This window comes from Bubalus kerabau, chromosome X, assembly GCF_029407905.1.
Source record: "Bubalus kerabau isolate K-KA32 ecotype Philippines breed swamp buffalo chromosome X, PCC_UOA_SB_1v2, whole genome shotgun sequence".
Lineage (NCBI taxonomy): Eukaryota > Metazoa > Chordata > Mammalia > Artiodactyla > Bovidae > Bubalus > Bubalus kerabau.
This window is the reverse complement of record NC_073647.1, coordinates 70,213,181-70,231,369: the sequence shown is the minus strand read 5'-3', so window position 1 is coordinate 70,231,369 and position 18,189 is coordinate 70,213,181. Positions and strand designations below refer to the sequence as shown.

Here is an 18,189-nt window from a genome sequence, read left to right as displayed (position 1 = left end):
AAACACAGGGTAAGGCAACATGGCAGATGGGGGAGAGAGAGAAGAAAACAAAATGGTGAATCCTGAGGTGATTATTGGGTGGAGCTGAGGCAACTATTGGGCAGGTGGGAGTTCTCCTTCAGCGGAGCCCCAGGCTTTCCAGGCATCTCAGGTAGGTCTTTCGGAGGCGTAGCCCCAACTTGACAGACTTAAGCTAGGCCCCAGGCTCTGGTGCCCTGAGGGGGCAGTAGCAGCAGTGTGACAGGATCAACTGAGGAAGACTGACTTGTCTAACCTCTCAAGTTTCACATCTCAAGTCCCCCTGCAGTGCCAAGCTGAACTGATTCCTGCGGTTTAGCCTCCCAAAAATGACCCCCAAATATGATCACTCCCTGCCCGTCCCCTGTGGCCTTAGCCCCTCTTTTCAGACTTCAGCCTCCCTCCTGCCTTCCTGCCCTGGTTGTGCAGATGGGCCTCACCCTTCTCCATGGCCCTTATGGGGGCTGGGAGAGGAACCTGGGCAGAGGGTGACCACCCTGGCAGCCTGCCTTTTGGGCCAGCAGGTCTCTGAGGACCGAGGGCCGGAGTGTCTTTCACTCCACAGTGGGGCCTGACAGCCCCTAGTTGCAGCCTAGTGTTTGCAGCTCACCTTTTTCTCACACCACCGCCCCTCATCCTGCCGACCCCCCTCAACTCCTGGCCATGTGATTGAAGTTGAGTTTTTACAGAGCCACTAATATCCTTGAACCAAAAATACCAGGAGACCAAGACCCCTAGAGAGCAGACCTGTAAACAGCTAAGCTAGTTCTCTAATGAGGCGTTCTTGGCCATGGCTGAGAAGGGGCGTGAGAGCAGTGGGTGCAGTTCAGGTCATGATGAGCACTGACTGGGACAGGGCCGGGGCCCGGGACATTTTGCTAGAACAGCTTGTTCAGCAGGCCTTGTATGGGGCCTCCATGTGCTGGGAGACAAGCTGAGTCTACAGCCCAATATCTTGCCAAGCCATCTATGTTTTATTGGCTTTAACCCACACACACAAATTGCTTTATAATTTTTTTTCCTTTTTAAACATTTTGTGTATTTATTTTTGTTCACATTGTAGCTCAAGCTCTCAGACCCTCTCTCTGAGAAAGCAAGAGTCCAGAGGCTCCTTCTGCTTTCTGAAGAAGGACAAGGCCCCTTTGTCTTTACAACTGTGGACAAGATAGGTAGGGGCTGTGAGATGGTTCCTGGACATTCTTCCCCTCACCCTTTTGAACACTTTTGTTCCCTGGGTCACTGTTCGATTTAATTCAACAAATATGTATTAGACCACCTTGTGTGTGTTCATCCTACAGTAACATGCCTTGGAGGAGACAGAAGTGAATGTGATATAGACCTTTTGCTCATAGACTTTCATCTAGAACCCATTTTAGTGCTTGAAGAGTTTGGGGGCAGTTTGGGCTGCCATGGGCTTCCCTGGTGGTGCAGAGGGTAAGGCATCGGCCTACAATGTGGGACACCTGGGTTCTATCCCCAGGTCAGGAAGATGCCCTGGAGAAGGAAATGGCAACCCACTCCAGTACTCTTGCCTGGAAAATTCCAGGCTGCCGTAGCTTCCTTCCATAGGCCAGGGAGGGCTCCATGAAGTGTTTGACTTCAGATGCCAATAGACACATGCCACCAGGGGGCATCATGCCTTGGTGTCCAATTTGAGCTGCAGAACTAAGATTTCAAAGAAGTTTGCATTCAGTTTGACCCACAAACCATTCAAATAGAAATTCTATTCAGCGTGAGGGCTGAGCTCTTTGACTCCTAACTATAGATGTAGAAAAAAGAAAAGATAAGCTGGAACCAAAGCCTGCTTTGAATTGGATCCTTAACAGACATACACGCCTCACCTCAACAACCACAACGACAAGAAAAACAACTCACAAAAAAAAAAAAAAAAAAAAAAAAACTTGGGCCTAGAAAGCTAAGGGAGCCAAGCAACTGTACCCATGGGAATGCTGTAAGTATGAAAGAGAAAGGAAAAAACTATTCTACAAATGGGTTTGGAGCAGTGCTTTGTACAACCAGCTGAGCCAGATCACATCAAGAGGACAACAGGGCGTGTGCCATAACATTTAGTGTCTTTCACAAGCTTCCTTGTGAGATTTCACTGCCTTCTTTACTCTCTTAATAGGCCTAAATGTTATTTTCCAAAATCTATGCTCCAGAAAGTCCAACTTTAAACACTGACAACAAAGTAACTCAATTATGTTTGTCGTGAAATACTTTATCCACTTTAGCAATGAATTCTTCGAATATGCTTCCCCTGGACCCAGAGGGGAGGAAGTGCTCTCATTCACTCTGCTTTTGGGATTTCTGCTTGTCCCTAGAAGATCCTCAAGTCATGTCCATGCCTGCACGCCCTCACCTCCTGTGAGCAGGGCAGGAGAGGTTGGTGACCATCTTGCAGTCCCTCTGGAAATGTTCCTAAGGCCTGCAAGGTTCTAGACCATGCCTAGATAGAAATGAGCTTCCCAGGTGCCTCAGTGGTAAGGAATCCACCTGTCAATGCAGGAGACCTGGGTTCAATCCCTGGGTCAGGAAGATCCCCTGGAGGAGAAAATGACAACCCACTCCAGTATTCTAGGCCTGGAGAATTCCATGGACAGAGAAGCCTGGCGAGCTACAGTCCGTGGGGTCACAAAGAGACGGACATGACTGAGTAACTAACACTTTCACTTTGGATGGAGCCAGGAGACTTATGAGGAAATCAATGTTATAACTTGTGGTTTCTATTTTCCTTTAGGGATTTGGAATTGCTGGAGAAAAAGGAGAAAAGGGAATTCCTGGTTTGCCAGGACCAAGGGTATGAATATGGAATATTGCTTGCCTGGATCTGTGAAGTCAGCTGGTCCATTTTCTTTCTTGTTTGCATCTTTCTATTATACAACCTGATGGACTCCTAAGCTTCTCTTATTTCTCTTTCTAAACCCTCAGGCAGGTCCCTAAGTCCTCTTCCTCTTCTCTGCCACACTCCCTTGACTTAGTGGTTCCCTTGAATAAGGAATGATGTACCTGCTACACCAAGGGCTCCTCAGCACATTTACTCTCTTTTTGTCCTCACATATAATTATCTTTTGGGCTAAAGAATGATATGAATGTTTTCTTACTTTCATTCCATCCTATCCTGGGAGGGGGAAATTTGCAGGAAGGCAAGAGAGAGGCCCAAGTGCAATTTTTATAGAACAGAAACCAGCCTGGGAAGTTCTAGAACATAGTGAATTTGAAGTCAATAGTTTCCAATAATAATCTCACTTTAAGTGGAGAACTAACTGTTAGCCTCTCTGATTTCTAGCCTCAGGCACTTGGGTCTTAGCTTGTAAACAACTGGCCAACCTTCACCTTAAAGAAACAACATTTCAGAGAATTAATTCATTGTGTTTTTAGTTTGGTCATGAAGCTTGTTAAGAGTCTTGAGTATTCAGCAATGTTCATCCATTAGGCTGCCATTTCTTTCTCCACTCTCCTCTACTCCCTTGTCTTGAAAACATATAATCGCCAACAAAGAATACATTTGGGGTGAGAGACAAGAGGCCCTCCCACAATCTATTTAAAAATCTCATGACTTGGAACTAATGCAGACTAAGTATAATACCACCCAGCCCTTCTACCAAATTCCACCTACTACTTAAAATGTTTCCATTTATTTAGCTCTTTAAAAATTCCCTGTGCCTCTATTCAGCCTGATGGATTAGTGCATAGAAAGAAGTCATTAAGCCAAGTCTAGGAACATTCTCTTACCTGATTTTTAGGGGCTGCTAAATCCTGAACTCAGTTGGAGAGCTTTGTTATGTAAGTCTAGTGGCTTTGTCTACTGTGGGCTATTAATCTTTCTAAGGTACCTCTATTCTCTTTACAGGGTCCCATGGGTTTAGAAGGAGTCCAAGGCCCTCCGGGGAGTCAGGTATTTTGGCTAATATCATTAAAGTCTCAGTGTATAAAATCCCGACCAAAAGGCCCTCCTACTTTATTTAACATGACCACCCATCCAAAGGGAAACACAGCTTATAATGCAAATTGTCTACCTCTATTTGGTTGATAGAATCTCAGCCACTCACTTCTTTTGTTTTTACCCAAGAAGATGAGTGTGAAGTAAATTCGGTACCATAATGCAGTCATACTTCTTTAACATGATATCAGGGCCTAGCCACGCCAGCCTGCTTATATTCATCTCTAGCCTTGTGGTCTTTGTACCCTCTAACATGCAGGTTGGCTACCTAGCACTGTATTGCTTCCTGGAATATTTTATTGCTTCCAGAGTCAGGTACAATCTATGCATGTTCTGGAATGCAAGCCAAAATCCCTGTGCCATTTGTCCTGGCCTAATCCAAAAACCAACCTCTCTTATGTACTTAGACACTCAATTTAGTTGTAACTATGTTTCTTTCACAGGGCAGGAAGGGGTCTTCAGGTTTCCCCGGGCTTAATGGATTCCCAGGAATTAAGGTAATGCTGGTGGGAAGTGAAAATCCAGGATTGGGAAGATGGAAGGGTAAGGAATTAGTATAAATGCTATTTTGTCTATTTGGGCTGCTGTAACAAAATATCACAGACTGGGTGGCTTATAAACAAGAGGAATTTATTCTTCATAGCTCTGGAGGCTGGAAATCTGACATCAGAGTGCCAGTATGGTTGAGTTCTGGTGGGAGCTCTGCCCTCATGACCTAGTCACCTCCCAAAGGCCTCACCACCTAATATTATCACCTTGGGCATTCGGTTTTCAACATGAATTTTCAGGAGACACAAACATTTAGATCATAGCAAATGCGTACATAATGAGATGGAGTATTTTTTAGTATTTTGATATTTTAGATGTCACCCTTTTTACCCCAAATGCATGCAAGCTACTTTGAACACACAAAGCTGATGACCATTCCTTAGAGACGACTTGATCGGTGATAGACTAAAAAGTGGTGGTCGGGGTGTGAGAGCATATCCATCCCTACAAGGAGAAATATTCTATTCTTGATATCATTTAGAATCAGCAACTTTGGGGTTTTGTTATCATTCTTAAATTCTTTCAGACAATGCACCCCCCTTATTGCCTGAACCTGGGGCAAGTGGCTCCTGCCACCCCACCCTGGATATGCCACTCTATCTGATTCTGGTACCTGAGTCCCTCTTTTGAGAAAAGTAGGACTCTTTTAACTTCCTCAGCTTGATGTCATCCAATAACAAGGGCAGTGACAGTAGCAGTTTCAAGCCTGCCGAACATGGGAAAGAAAGTTAAAACTCTATCCCCTCCTCAGCACCTCTTGAATATAGCCATATTGTCTCTTCCTGCAATATGTTTCCCAGGTCCAGAAGCAGACTGTCCTGGAGTCAGGTTGCAACATAAATCAGGACCCCTTGTCCTCGACAGATTTGCAGTTGAGTGTCAGGCCTCCAGCCTGCCTTGTGTCACCTTCATCTTAAATTTATTGGACTTTGAAATTAACCTATAGACAATTTGGCCCTCAAAATAAGGGCTTACAGAAAGAGGAATCTTTCATTGTCTTGGGGAATGGTTTTGAGGGAACATGACCTTAGGTGATGAGGTCACAGAAATATTTGTGTTTAATGTATTTAATCTTTGCAGGGTGAAAAAGGTGGCATTGGCCTGCCAGGCCCAGATATTTTCATCGATACAGATGGTGCTGTGATCTCAGGTGCAACTTTTCATTGAGTTGAGTGGGAAAAAACAGAAAGTTGAATTCTATATCCCCTGTAATTATTTAAAGGATACTGTGTCAGCCATTGGATTGCTGCTAAACCCAACGCCCACAAGGGCCATTCATGGATCCTGAATTTGGGGAATGAATTGAACTCCAGTGTTTTAGGCAAACAAGCCAATCCCCATTAATCCGTGTTTGTGTTAGGTCACCAATCTGGGATTTGCATTGGCCTGGGTCTCGATTAGCTAAAAATGGTTCTCCTAGTGATGCTTAGGAAAGGATTCATATCCTCTCAGCTAGGGTAACTTCAGCCTGATGCAATGGGACACACAGAGTCTCATGTATGTGATTCTGTGCATGCTTGAGCTTGACAATTTCACAGGAAGTGGGAAAGTATCTTTGGCTAGGGGAACAAGTGGTCAACAATGCTCAGTAGTATGACACTTTGGAAGTTTGTCTTTACCTCTCCTTGTTGGAGTCACTATATGCGTCCAGTTCTTCCTTTTGGCTTCTCCAGAGATCCAGATGCTCAACCAAAGGCTTCTGCTCTAGTACCTGTCCACCTGGATCTCCTAACTAATCCCTCTCCTCGCATCCTCTCAGGCCCATGCCCTGTCTGGTAAACTCATTAAAGCTGAGGTGTTGGTAGTTGACAGTGGCTTCCTGTGTTCCACGACCAAGAAACCTGTGCAAACTTGAAGGGTACACCTCAACACCTTAACCCAAATGGTAGACATCTGAGCCATGACAGAAGATTACTAGTGGTAGGAGAAACTTCCTAGTACTTATCAGATCTTACCATGGAAGGCAAGCTCTAACCAGTCCAGTTCTGAACACTAGGAGAGCCTTAGCTCAAATAGGCCCATCATCGCATGAGCACATTAGCATCTGGGAGACCTGTGAAGGGCAAGAAAGGCACTTCCAATGTGAGAACATCTCCTTGCAACTCTTTTGAGGCATTTTGTGACATTTGTGGGCCTCCTTTGGTTTGCTTACTGCTTTTTTTTTTCTTTGCAATGCCAGGTTATCCTGGAGACCCTGGTATGCCAGGCCTCCCAGGCCTTAAAGGAGATGAAGGCATACAGGGCCTACCTGGCCCTCCTGGCGCCCCTGGATTACCAGCTTTACCAGGTGAAACAAACCAACCCACCAACTGCACAGATTTGTCCTCTGTCCACTCTGGCATTCAGCATCCCCTGCTATACCTCTGGTCTGGGGACTTAGTTAACCAGTCAAAAGAAAGGTAGACCTAGTCAGTAAGCTCCCCACTGTGAGTGCAAGGCCAAATGTACATAAGAAAAGGGCCTGAGCAAGCAGCATTCCTTTGGCCTCAGTAATGTACCATAGATAGACAGGCCAGCAGTGAGGCCTAGACCATCAGTGAGGAGGCCTGGCTTAGACTGCCGAGGCCCTGTCACTCTTCTGTGGGTGTGCCATTGCAGCTGATGCTGGCCAGAGGGAGCTAACAAAAGCCTAGAGGAAATTTGTACCCAGACCTTCACTGTGTGCTTAACCCAGGCAGTAAATGGCCCCGGGATCCTGTGGATGACGCCCTTGAAACAGTCATTGGAGGCACACGCCCATATGTCACGCTATTAGCAGTGAAAAGAGAAAGGGCATACCAGAGTCTGGGAGGCACTGATGTCCCAAATACAAAGCCAGACATTACTTTTAAAAACAGCAGTTTCTAAATTCCTCAGAGATGGGACTCTGTAAGGATATCTGTGCTTTTAAAACAGCCCCCAAGGGACTTCTTGGCAGTCCAGTGGTTAAGACTCCATGCTTCCAATGCAGGGGGCACAGGTTCGATCCCTGCTTGGGTAACTAAAATGCCACATGGCACAGCCAAAAAATAAAAATTAAAAAAAAATAAAACAGCCCCTTGGAGGAGGTACAGCTGATCCCAGCACCAAGGTGAAAAAAATGTAGAAGTGGGTGGCTGGAGTCCCAGTTTTCTCTCTCATGTTTGCTACTGAGAAGTTCTAGGCCCTTGACCATGTTTCTGTACATCTTTGGGCCTCTGTTTCCCAGGAGGTTAAGCTAGATGATTCCTAGGGACCCTTTTAACTTAGCTGCAGGAGAGGGGCAAATGCTTTCCCAAACTCTTCCTTGGAGTTAGTGTCTAACATATGGCACCAATTGGACTCCCCTGAAGAGGAGGCTGATGTGATTAACGTTTTTGTATGGGCTTATCCTTCCAGGTGGCCCCGGTGCTCTGGGGCCCCAGGGAGCTCTAGGCCTGAAGGGGGAACGAGGAAACACCGGCCGGACCACAACGGGGGCAGCTGGTCTCCCTGGCAGGGATGGTTTGCCAGGCCTGCCAGGCCTACCAGGCCCACCTGGTAAGTTGTTTCTCCCTTTGGTCTTGAGATTCGCATGTGATCCAGACTGTAGAACAGTCCTGATTTTTGAAGGAGGGAGCATTTCACAGGTTAGGGACCATAGCAATCAGAGTGTTCATCAAGGAAGATGAGCAAGTGCCATCTCAGTGACCAGACACTCCCTAATGCCTTCCGACTTCTGTAGTCATTTCATTTCACCCCTCACTGTTCTCAGCCTCTAAGCCTGTGGACTGGTAGCTCTCAAAGGAGCAGAATTGGCTCTTTTAAGCTTTCTCTGGTCCTCAGGGCTGAAAGCTCGAGAAATTAGAAACCAACCCTGGATCTTCATGTCTCTGTGTGCTCAGTCGTGTCCAACTCTTGCAACCCCATGGACTGGGGCCCACCAGGCTCCTCTGTTCATGGGATTTCCCAGGCAAGAATACTGGAGTGGGTTGTCATTTCCTCCTCCAGGGGATCTTCATAGATGGCTGCTGAAAGCCTCCACAGGACTTATTCTTCTTAGATCATCTACCTGAGGATGAGACTCTAGATTCTAAGAAAAAAGGCTAGAAATACACCCTGCATGTTTCTTTGTAACCTACATCCCCTGACCGCTGCAGCTCGCCCCCATCTCCTCTTTTGTCCTAAGAGGACTTCCTGGGATAGACACAGGGGTGTCTGAGTTGCTGAAGCTGCCTTGCTTATCTCCATATCTCCACTATCTAGTCCAGTGCCTGAACATAGTGACTGTCCTGTAACTAGTAAAAGTAGAGCAAATTGAGCCAATAGAGTTGGGAAATTGCTACAGACTTTGGGTCCCTGTCTTGGGTTTTTTGGGGGGAGGGTATCTCTGTTTTGGTAATTGATGCTCCAGGATTCTTGGTGACTGAGCTGCTGTGCATGAGCCCAGGTTCTTGAGTTGCCAAGCTTTTATGTTCCTTCTTTTCCTGAAGGTACAGCATCTGAGACGGGAACCCTACAGAGCACAGAACCGGGATCGCCGGGACTCCGAGGGGAACGAGGTCCAAAAGGACACCCAGGCCTCAAAGGAATTAAAGGTGATCTTTGTCTGCTTAGGTTTCTTTGTTCCCCAAACTCCTTGGAGAAGGCCCCCTGGGAAGGAGCCAACCAACATCCTTGGGAACCCGAACAGGAGCAACCTTGGATCTTGATGTGATTATAAGATTGTCGAAAGTGCTATGTTTGGAGCTCGAAGACTGAGGCTGGCGATTCAGGTTGCACAGGACAAAGTGGCCCCCAGGCCATTCTTCCTGCCCCTCCAGCTGTAGAAGCTATTCTGCATATCCTGTAACCCCTCTCTGTTTGCAAGGCCAAGGCAGGAAGTCACTTATCATTACCCTCAGCCTGCAGGAAAGGTCAAGACCTGAACCTCTGAAAAAGCCAGCTGGCTCCAGGAAAACAACTCCAATCCCCACTGATGCCGGAGGACTGACTGATTGCCCCAGCCTTCAGCTGTCCTGCATACTCCATCTTCCTGCAGTCTTTTGGTCATTCCTCTGTTTCATACTCTAAGGGGCAGATGCTGAAGTGTAAATAAATCAATTTATAATAGTTACAGCCCAGGGCAAGGTGGAAGAAGAGGTGAAAGTGCCAACAGTTGCTGAAGAGAGGTTTGGAGATGACCTAGGGGATTCGGGTACCAAGATCTCTTCTCAAAGGAATTTATAGCTCTCCTCAGCCTCAGAGAGGTTTTCATTCACTCCCCTCCTGTCTCATTACCCTATCATAAAATGGCACTACCTAAGTATAGGAGCTCATTCAGACATTTTTGAAAGCTCCATCTCTACTTTTTAGACACAGGGAAGACTGCTGGGGGCAAAGGATATTAAATGGCAAGTCTTGACCTAGGGTGCCAATTTTGTTTTCCCTGACTCACTGCAGAGCTAGTGTGCTTCTTGATACCATTCTCATACTTAAAAACAGGGCCAACTGTTTTTAGGCATTAGAAGGCATTAGAAAATGCCTCTCCTTCTATATTCCCATGGTGCCAGAAGGTTTTCTTTCTCTAAGTCTGGAATGATGATAGTAATTCTCAACTGATTCACTAGACATGAGAATCACCATGGGGAGATGGCTACAAATTAGATTCTTGGATCTGGCCACCTGAGAGTCTGATTGATTAGTCCTGGGGTGAGGCCCAGCAAGCTGTCTTGTAAACAAGTGTCCCAGGTGACTCAAACTCAGGCAGGAGGTCCATGGATGACACTTGAGAAACGATTATTTGGAGAAGAGATTGTCCTTTCAGAGTTTCAGTGACTATCAAGTGATTATCAATTTTCTAAAAGTAGGAAGAGGCCCTTTGGGATCTTAGGGAAACTCAAAGTCACCTATGTCAGCCCCAAGTCTCTTTTCTTAGACCGTAAGCACAGATGGTCTAGGTGGCTGGGCCACAGTGCTAGTGACTCCAGGTTATCTCTTCAAAGATGCTTTGCTGAACTCTCTATCATTAATTTCTTTGGCATTGTCTCTGTGTACAAAAGACGTTTTGGTGAATAAAACCTTCACATAGCTTGGATTGCAGACTCTCAGCTGATTAGTATAGGTCAGTGGTTCTCAACTCTGATGGCACATTAGACTGGGCTCTACCCTAGATGAATGAAATCCAAATCACTAACACAGATGTACTTTGATCAAGAGTGAAGCTAGTTCATTCATGTCTGTTCTCTGCAGGCCTTCTGATTCCCTCCATGGAGTTGTTCAAGTCACAAATTACAACTGGCGACCTTCCTTCTTCTTGTAAACATGCCCCATTTAGTTTAATGTTGTCTTTTTTGATTTTTCCTCCAGGGGACCCAGGTTTTTGTGCTTGTGATGGTGGTGTCCCCAACATGGGGCCACCTGGGGAGCCAGGCCTGCCTGGGCCACCAGGACTTCTGGGCCTTCCAGGTCTTAAAGGAACCAAAGGTGATCCAGGCTCTGGGGGTGCACAGGGCCCATCAGGGGATCCAGTAAGTCTTACCAAACTTGGCCCTGAGGAATCAAATGGGAGCTTGTCAAATGTCCCTCACTCCTCAACAAGCACTTTCTTAAAACACATAAAAGAAAGATGGGGATAAAGTAAACCTTCAGGGTTTTGATCTGTAATGTGAAGAAATCTGCTTAGCTATCTTGAAAGTCCCTTTCTGCTTGAACCAACTTGTGTTCCCTCCCTTCCTTTCTCCCTTCCTTCCACAAAAGAACTTACAATTGACCCACACTGTGTCAGGCCTTGAAAATAAAATTTGAATTAAGGCAAAGTTCCCATCCTCAAAGATTTCAAAACTTAGAAAAGGTAAGAAAATAAATGGGTAATGATAATCCAAGGTGATGACATAATCCAGTGTCCATTTTTTTTTGTGCCAAAATGTACCCAAAGACTTGTTTTAGGTTGAATCTATGCAAGGTAATAAAATATTCCATGAAGTCTGTATCTCCTGATCATTCCCTTCTCTTTTTGTCAGGGTGTATTTGGGCCTCGAGGTCCAATAGGCCCTAAAGGAAAGAAAGGGGACCCAACTCTCAGCACAGGATCAGGGATGCCAGGAGAGCAAGGTGATCCTGGCCCCCAGGGAATCCCTGGTGAGACAGGAGCCCCAGGCAAGGATGGAATACCAGGTTTGCCAGGGCTGCCAGGCCTTCTGGTAAGTTGATTTTTCTTGGGTGACTAGTGCTATAAATCCTCACACTTGACTTGGCAGGGGAAGGAGGCTGATGGTAGCTTCCTACCTCTGTGAGTAACACTGTGCTTTTCCTTTCTGCAAAATGGGAATCTTTTTCTCAGAATGGGTCATTGGCTTACTTGATAAATGCTAGTAACAATTGACCATTATCACTTAAAATGCTTCAGTTTCTTATGACATTTCCCTTGCAGGCAATCCAGCTGCTTTCTGTGACCAATCCCTGCCCCCCATACAGGGTTGTTATCTCTGCTCCCCTCACCTGGAGCCTTTTGCATTATCAGATCACACAGGATTGACAAGCTTCATTCCCGTTACCTCAACTCAGAGGAACTGATTGAAAAACTAGAGTGATAAAGAATTTTAACTGAAAAAAAAAGCCTTGCTCCCACTGGTTATGTGTCTTTTTCCTATCGTCAGAGGGCTCTGCAGATGTGTCTTTAAGTAACGCTTTCATTCTTTCCTATGTGTTGTCTAGGGTGATGGTGCACAGGGCTTCCCCGGTGAGAAGGGGTTACCAGGACTTCCTGGTGAAAAAGGCCACACTGGCCCAACTGGCCCCCCAGGAATTGGGCTACCAGGGGCTCCTGGACCTCGTGGACTTCCTGGAGATAAAGGAGTAGATGGATTACCAGGGCAACCAGGCCCCCGTGGAGTTCCAGGTGAATAAGCGAATCTGATGGCTTTGGGCTTGGAAAACTGACTCCTTGAGTATAGATATGACCTAGATATATGAAATGTGTCATAAGAAGACTAATTGTAGTCACTGCTCTCAATCCTCTAGAGGGTTTTCATGTGGAAAAGGGGTCGTAATTGCACTGTGGTACAGGTACACAGAACAATAGAGATTTCAGCTCTACTTAGTGAAAAACTTCCTAATAGAACAGTCCAAAAGTGTAACAGAGTTGCTTTGGGAGGTTATGAGCCCATCATCTCTGGAACATTTTAGACAGAAGATGGATGACCATTTACTACAAGCGTCATGAAAGAAATAAGTGGAAATTGGACAATAAAGGTATCCTCTAAGTTGTATGGTAATATCAGCAGGGAAGAACCTTTCTTTAATTCATAAAATCTCAGATTGAGAAGAGACCCTAGATCTATCTAGTCTGATTTCCATTTCATACTTTAAATCCCTCCTCTTTACATCACTTCTTTTTCTACTTGAATTTCAGGAATTATAGAATGATAGCTCTGCTTATAGATTGTTAATGTGCTATGCTAATAATTTCCCTTCTTGCACACAGCTAGAGCAGCTCTTCATCCCAACTTCTGTGTTTCCACAACTTCTATGTTCCCATTAGTGGTACCCCACTTCTTATAGTCATCTGGAATTGCAAAACTTGAAATTTTTCTCATATCCTTCATTTGCAATACCTCTTATAATCTTCCCTTCCTCTTCTTAGTATTAAGTTCTCGTTGTCTCATGTCTAGCTTATCAAATACCTATATGCTTGTTGGGATGGATGGATGGATGAATGAATGACAACAATTTCCTAAGTAGTTTTACATCTCCTACCTCTGGACTTCCCCCACTCAAATCCACTAGGAACACTGCTGCCAATTTTATATCTGTAAAGTGCTGATTCCCTCATGTTACTCCCCTAGTCCAAAGCCACAAATGGTTTCTACTGAACAGAGAAACACTCTACTGAAACTCCTCAGACTAGAATTCAAAAGTCTCCAGACATGGACACAAGCAACTTCTCTAATCTGGCCTTATCTCATACTCTTCATAATTAAAACCAAACACTAAAACAACAGTTTCTCTCACTGTCCCCGCAAAAAGTATATTCATTTCCACCGCCAACATTTTGCCCATGTTGCCTTTTTTTTCTGGGATACTCTTCTTCTTTTGTCTATGTACTCACATCCCATCCAACTTTCAGTGTTCAATATAAGCCCTAATTCTTTCACTAAGCTTTCTCTTGACCCCTATGATATGTCATTGCTAGTTAGATTATCTATTTCCTTCCATTAATGTTTTTAACTGTTTCTAATTCATTATAAGCCTCTGGATACTAAGGAAGGAGAATAATCCTTTCTAGTGTTTCTCAATCTGCCTAGTATAGTGCAGTACTCCACAAGAGACTAATATACACACTCACAGAGAAAAGGGCCTTCCCCATAACCAAGAGGGTTTTTCTTAGATCTATGTCTCCTTTTTCCACCTCGTCACCATGAAGAATTACAAAAAAGAAGACAGATACCGGGTCTTGTAAAAATATATTTGTTTTAAAATGTACTTTTGTGAATTGATATAATAGTACAAGTTAAAAATTGATCATTCATGACTCTTAAAGCCAAGTCAGTATTTCAGTCCAAGTCAGTATTCCTATTAAGGTTGTGAAGATTTTTTTTTCAACCTTTTATTTTGTATTCAGGTATATCCGATTAGCAAACAATAGTTTCAGGTGAACAGTGAAGGGACTCAGCCATACATATACATATATATTCTCCCCTAAACTCCCCTCCCATCCAGGCTGCCACATGATATTGAGCAGAGATCCCTGTGCTATACAGTAGGTCCTTATTGGTTTTCCATTTTAAATATAACAGTGTGTACATGTCCATCCCAAACTCCCTATCCCTTCCCCTCATCTTTCCCTACAGCAAGATTGTGAGGAATTTTATCAAACAAAATATGCTTCCTTTTGGAAGTCTTGGTGTCAGCTACAATTTTGCTTCCACCTTTGTTCCCAGAGACATTATTCATGATCATTCCACTGCCCCTCTGCCAGTTGGATCTTCACTCTAGGTCAACCCGTTTGGCAGGCAACTAGGCTTTAAACTGACTTATATTAACATAGTACCATAAACTTAGATATACTCAAATTTGGATATTATCAATATTCAAACTGCTTGAAAACAGGCTGAGTCAACAGAAGGAACCCCACGGGACCATTTCTGTCCCAAACTTCACTGCCCCTGGGCCTGGAAAGTTCTCAAGAATCTAGTGATCCAAAAAAGCTATATAGCCTGGGAGATGCCTTATGCAGAAAATATTCTTGTTGCAGTACCAAGACTTTCCAAAAAGTGACTTCAATTAACAGCATTAGCCTTCTTTTTCTCTCTATGGCCACCAAATATAACTCCTTGAACCAAGCTTTCTTTCCATACAGATTTAAAAACACTTCACCTGTGGGCCCTAAACATTTACAATTGTGGGCATGACTGTTGCCATGAAAGATGAAGATGCCATTCCTAAACGTACTCACTCCAGCCAATTGTGGCTCAGGCTAGGACACATTGCCAGAAAAGGGAATGTAGTCATTGAAGCTTTTCAACCTAATAGTGTGAATTATTACAAACCCTAGGCAAAGAGACAACTAGCTGTTTCCAAAGAGGCTCTGATCCAGACGCTCATAGTAATCAATCACCCAGGTTATCACTGCAGTGGCTACTGTGTCCTTGATCCTGTGTGGATGCCAGTTTTCTCCACTCTATCCAGACAATTTGATCAGTGGGCTACAGACAAGACTTTCCTTGGGCCTCAAAGAACTTCCATCACGGTTTAATTTTCTTCTTTACTTGATTGGTCTAGGTGACTGCTGCTGCAAGGAGGAGGTTGGGAAAACAGACTTAGACACAGAGGGAGGTGAGACTTAGCTAGGTTTAGAGGTTCTCAGATGCCAATGGTGGCAACCCTCCCCCGCTTCCCTTTTGTTCACTTTATCTCAGATATTCACAATGGCCTGAGCACCACACTGGAGGCCTGAGTCAGGGAGGGGTGATCTTAAGGCTGGGGTACAAAGGCTCATGCTGACACTGCTTCAAAGGCTCCTTAGCACACCTCTTCTGGGAGGGAGGACAGAGGAAGTGGGCACGCAATCTCTGCAAGCAGCTGGGCACCTTTATCATGCATGTTGATGGCTTCGCTCATCTCTGCCTTGAGTATCTTCATTTACGAACTTAACTGAGGCCATGACTTGCCTTGGGAGTTACCTAAAAGGATCCACACATCTGATATTTATTCATTTGACCTGGAATCAACTGAAATGTTAGAATCTTGATAACCAGAACTGCTTTTTGATTCTGAAGATGAGTTTTGGCATTAATAGGCAAATTCTGAATAAGGATGTCATTTGTTGCACTTATGAAATAGAACATGGGTAGAGCTGGTTTCTGCTTTATTGGGGAGAAGGCTCTGAATTGATGTAAAGTAAGAGGCCAGATGTATGACTTGAAGTCCTTGCCTTCTCGCCATTTTGACCCTCTGCTTGCAATACACAAATGTGGTGTGTTGTACAGGGCTGGTCTGAGGCAAAAGGGAAGCATGCCCTTGACTCCTTCTGGTATCTACTCATCTTCCATTTTCTCATTATTTTTCCTTCCCTGGAACCTTTCCAGATGCCTGTCCTCAGCCCCATCCTCTAAAGGTTTTGTTTTCCTCTGGTGATCACAAGTGAAAATCATCTATAAAATTGATATGATAAATTGAGGATAGGTGGTTTCATGTTTGGACCCGGCCCAGAGATATTTATCTTTTGCCCAGTTTGTTTTTTTAAGCCATCAAGCAATGGAACTACAATGTTTGATACATTAAAGTCAATTAACTACTGAAATAGTTGGGGCAGGAAAGTTTTCTCCAGGGTCCCTCTCAGAATACCACATAGGGAGGCAGTTCTTCAGCCTAGTCCAAAGCTGAGGGCAGGACTGGCAGCCCTCTCCCCATGAAGCATCTCATCCATCATGAGATGCTTGCTCATAGAGAATCTTTCTGCAGTAGGGAAATAGCCCTCTGAAAGAGCTCCATCATTTCAGCACCTGGCAGGATGGAGATAGGTATAACCAGCTGTGGAGGAAGATCAGGCTTGTGGCTCTTTCCACCTGTGAAAATGTAACTATAGGAGCTTGAATTCTAGAAGGCAGAAAGCTGCTGCCAAGGCTACAAAATATGTCACTAACCTGAATGAGGTAGAATCTAGGGGATGGCCTCGAGGAAGCTCTTCTGAATACTCCTCCTTAAGTAAGATACTAAAAAACTAGTATTCATGGAGCACATACCAGGGTGCCCAGCACTGTGCTAAGTGCTATTAGCACTATTCCATATAATCCTCACAAGTACCATATGAGATAAGTAGCTCCAATTTTACACATGAGGCTCAGAGAGCTTGAGTATCTTGCTCATACTAGTTAGTAGCAGAAGTACAATACAAGCTCAGCTCTGTCTGGCTTCAGAGCCCAACTTCTTAACCAATACATTATACTGTTGAATTCCCAGTTTTGATTTACGACTTAGAACAGGTGGGCTAAAAATGCCATCAAGCTTTTGTATTGGAAAGTGAAAGCGAGACTTGGGGAGAAATGCCAGGCAGTTGAATAAGCTGTCTGAATCATAGGTTATATACATATCTTTAAGAGATGTAATTTGTGATTTAAGTACAGGAAAAAGCTATAGCAGTTTCTTAGAACTGTGGGCTCTGTGACTTAATGTAGATCTCTGGGGGTTGTTTTAAAGAGTAGGCAAGACTAATTTTAATTAGCAATTGTTTATAAATCGCCTCTGAAGGAGCCAACTAACAATTCATTCACTAGTATTTTATTAAACCTCCCCTCTGTGATCTTAGACTTTTTATTTACACTGTGAGTGAGTAAGGAAGAATTTGCTAGGGGAAGGGCTATGCACATCAATTTCAGTGTCTTGAATACTGAAATTGACGACCCCTTCTCCCAGTAGCAGAGTCGACAGTTTCAAAAAGTGAGCAAAAAGATCACCATCTGTCATGACCAAGAAAGTGGAGTTCAGTGTTTGCTTGGTGCAGACATATGGGTCCATCTGACCAAGGATAATGGATAGGTTTCAGTAGAACCTAAATGACGTGTGTCAAAAGAACCCAGTGGTTTGGGAAAAGCCTCATTCCAAGAAAAGAGCAGTCATGTGAACTTGAGGGGTCTTGTCTTCAAACCCTCCAATCTAGCCATGTGGACATAATAATAACTAACCCTAAGCATGCATTCTAGGGAGGGGCTCCACCTGAGGGCAGGGTGAATAGGCAACTGCTGTTTGCTGCTGTTCCCACACAACAGGAGGCTTTGTTAGAATGTGGTGTCCTGGCACTAGGACACTAGGGGCATTCTTCTCCATGAGAAATTGCACTAGGAGTAACTCCCAAGAGCTTCTGAAGCCAAGATTTTTCTGCATGGGCTCCCAGCTTCTGGGTGGAAAGAATAACTTAGCTGTTGCATTCGATGGAATGGAAGTAAAGGAGCATGCTAGGGGGAAGTCGTCCCTGACTCGATCGGTTCAGCTGTTTACATGTTACCATTTACAGGTATCACCTTGCCTTGTATTATTCCTGGACCATATGGTCCATCAGGACTCCCAGGAGCTCCCGGATTCCCAGGTATGGAATGAGGCCAGAAAAAGCCACTGAACACACATGTAAGGGCCATGTACCAAAGTAAGCCAAGGATAGCCCAGTAGCATTGGGGGATCCACGTTCCTCCTGAGAGGGCAGCCTTGAGAATTGAGGAAATAGAATGGCTGCTAGAGAGGGCTGTGTGGGGAGGGGAGAATAAAAGAGG

The 18,189-nt window shown here is 44.7% G+C and overlaps 1 protein-coding gene across 1 annotated transcript in view; it reads left to right on the top strand.

Annotated features, from left to right (window-relative positions):
* Nucleotides 1–18,189, top strand: part of COL4A6 (collagen type IV alpha 6 chain) — a 337,408-nt gene that overhangs the window by 293,000 nt on the left and 26,219 nt on the right. The window contains exons 16-27 of the mRNA XM_055564756.1: nucleotides 2,756–2,815; nucleotides 3,869–3,913; nucleotides 4,402–4,455; nucleotides 5,588–5,657; nucleotides 6,687–6,794; nucleotides 7,865–8,005; nucleotides 8,938–9,042; nucleotides 10,793–10,953; nucleotides 11,446–11,625; nucleotides 12,140–12,323; nucleotides 15,206–15,259; nucleotides 17,937–18,008. Of these exons, the coding sequence (XP_055420731.1) occupies nucleotides 2,756–2,815; nucleotides 3,869–3,913; nucleotides 4,402–4,455; nucleotides 5,588–5,657; nucleotides 6,687–6,794; nucleotides 7,865–8,005; nucleotides 8,938–9,042; nucleotides 10,793–10,953; nucleotides 11,446–11,625; nucleotides 12,140–12,323; nucleotides 15,206–15,259; nucleotides 17,937–18,008 (1,234 nt within the window). The remainder of the gene's footprint in view (nucleotides 1–2,755; nucleotides 2,816–3,868; nucleotides 3,914–4,401; nucleotides 4,456–5,587; nucleotides 5,658–6,686; nucleotides 6,795–7,864; nucleotides 8,006–8,937; nucleotides 9,043–10,792; nucleotides 10,954–11,445; nucleotides 11,626–12,139; nucleotides 12,324–15,205; nucleotides 15,260–17,936; nucleotides 18,009–18,189) is intronic.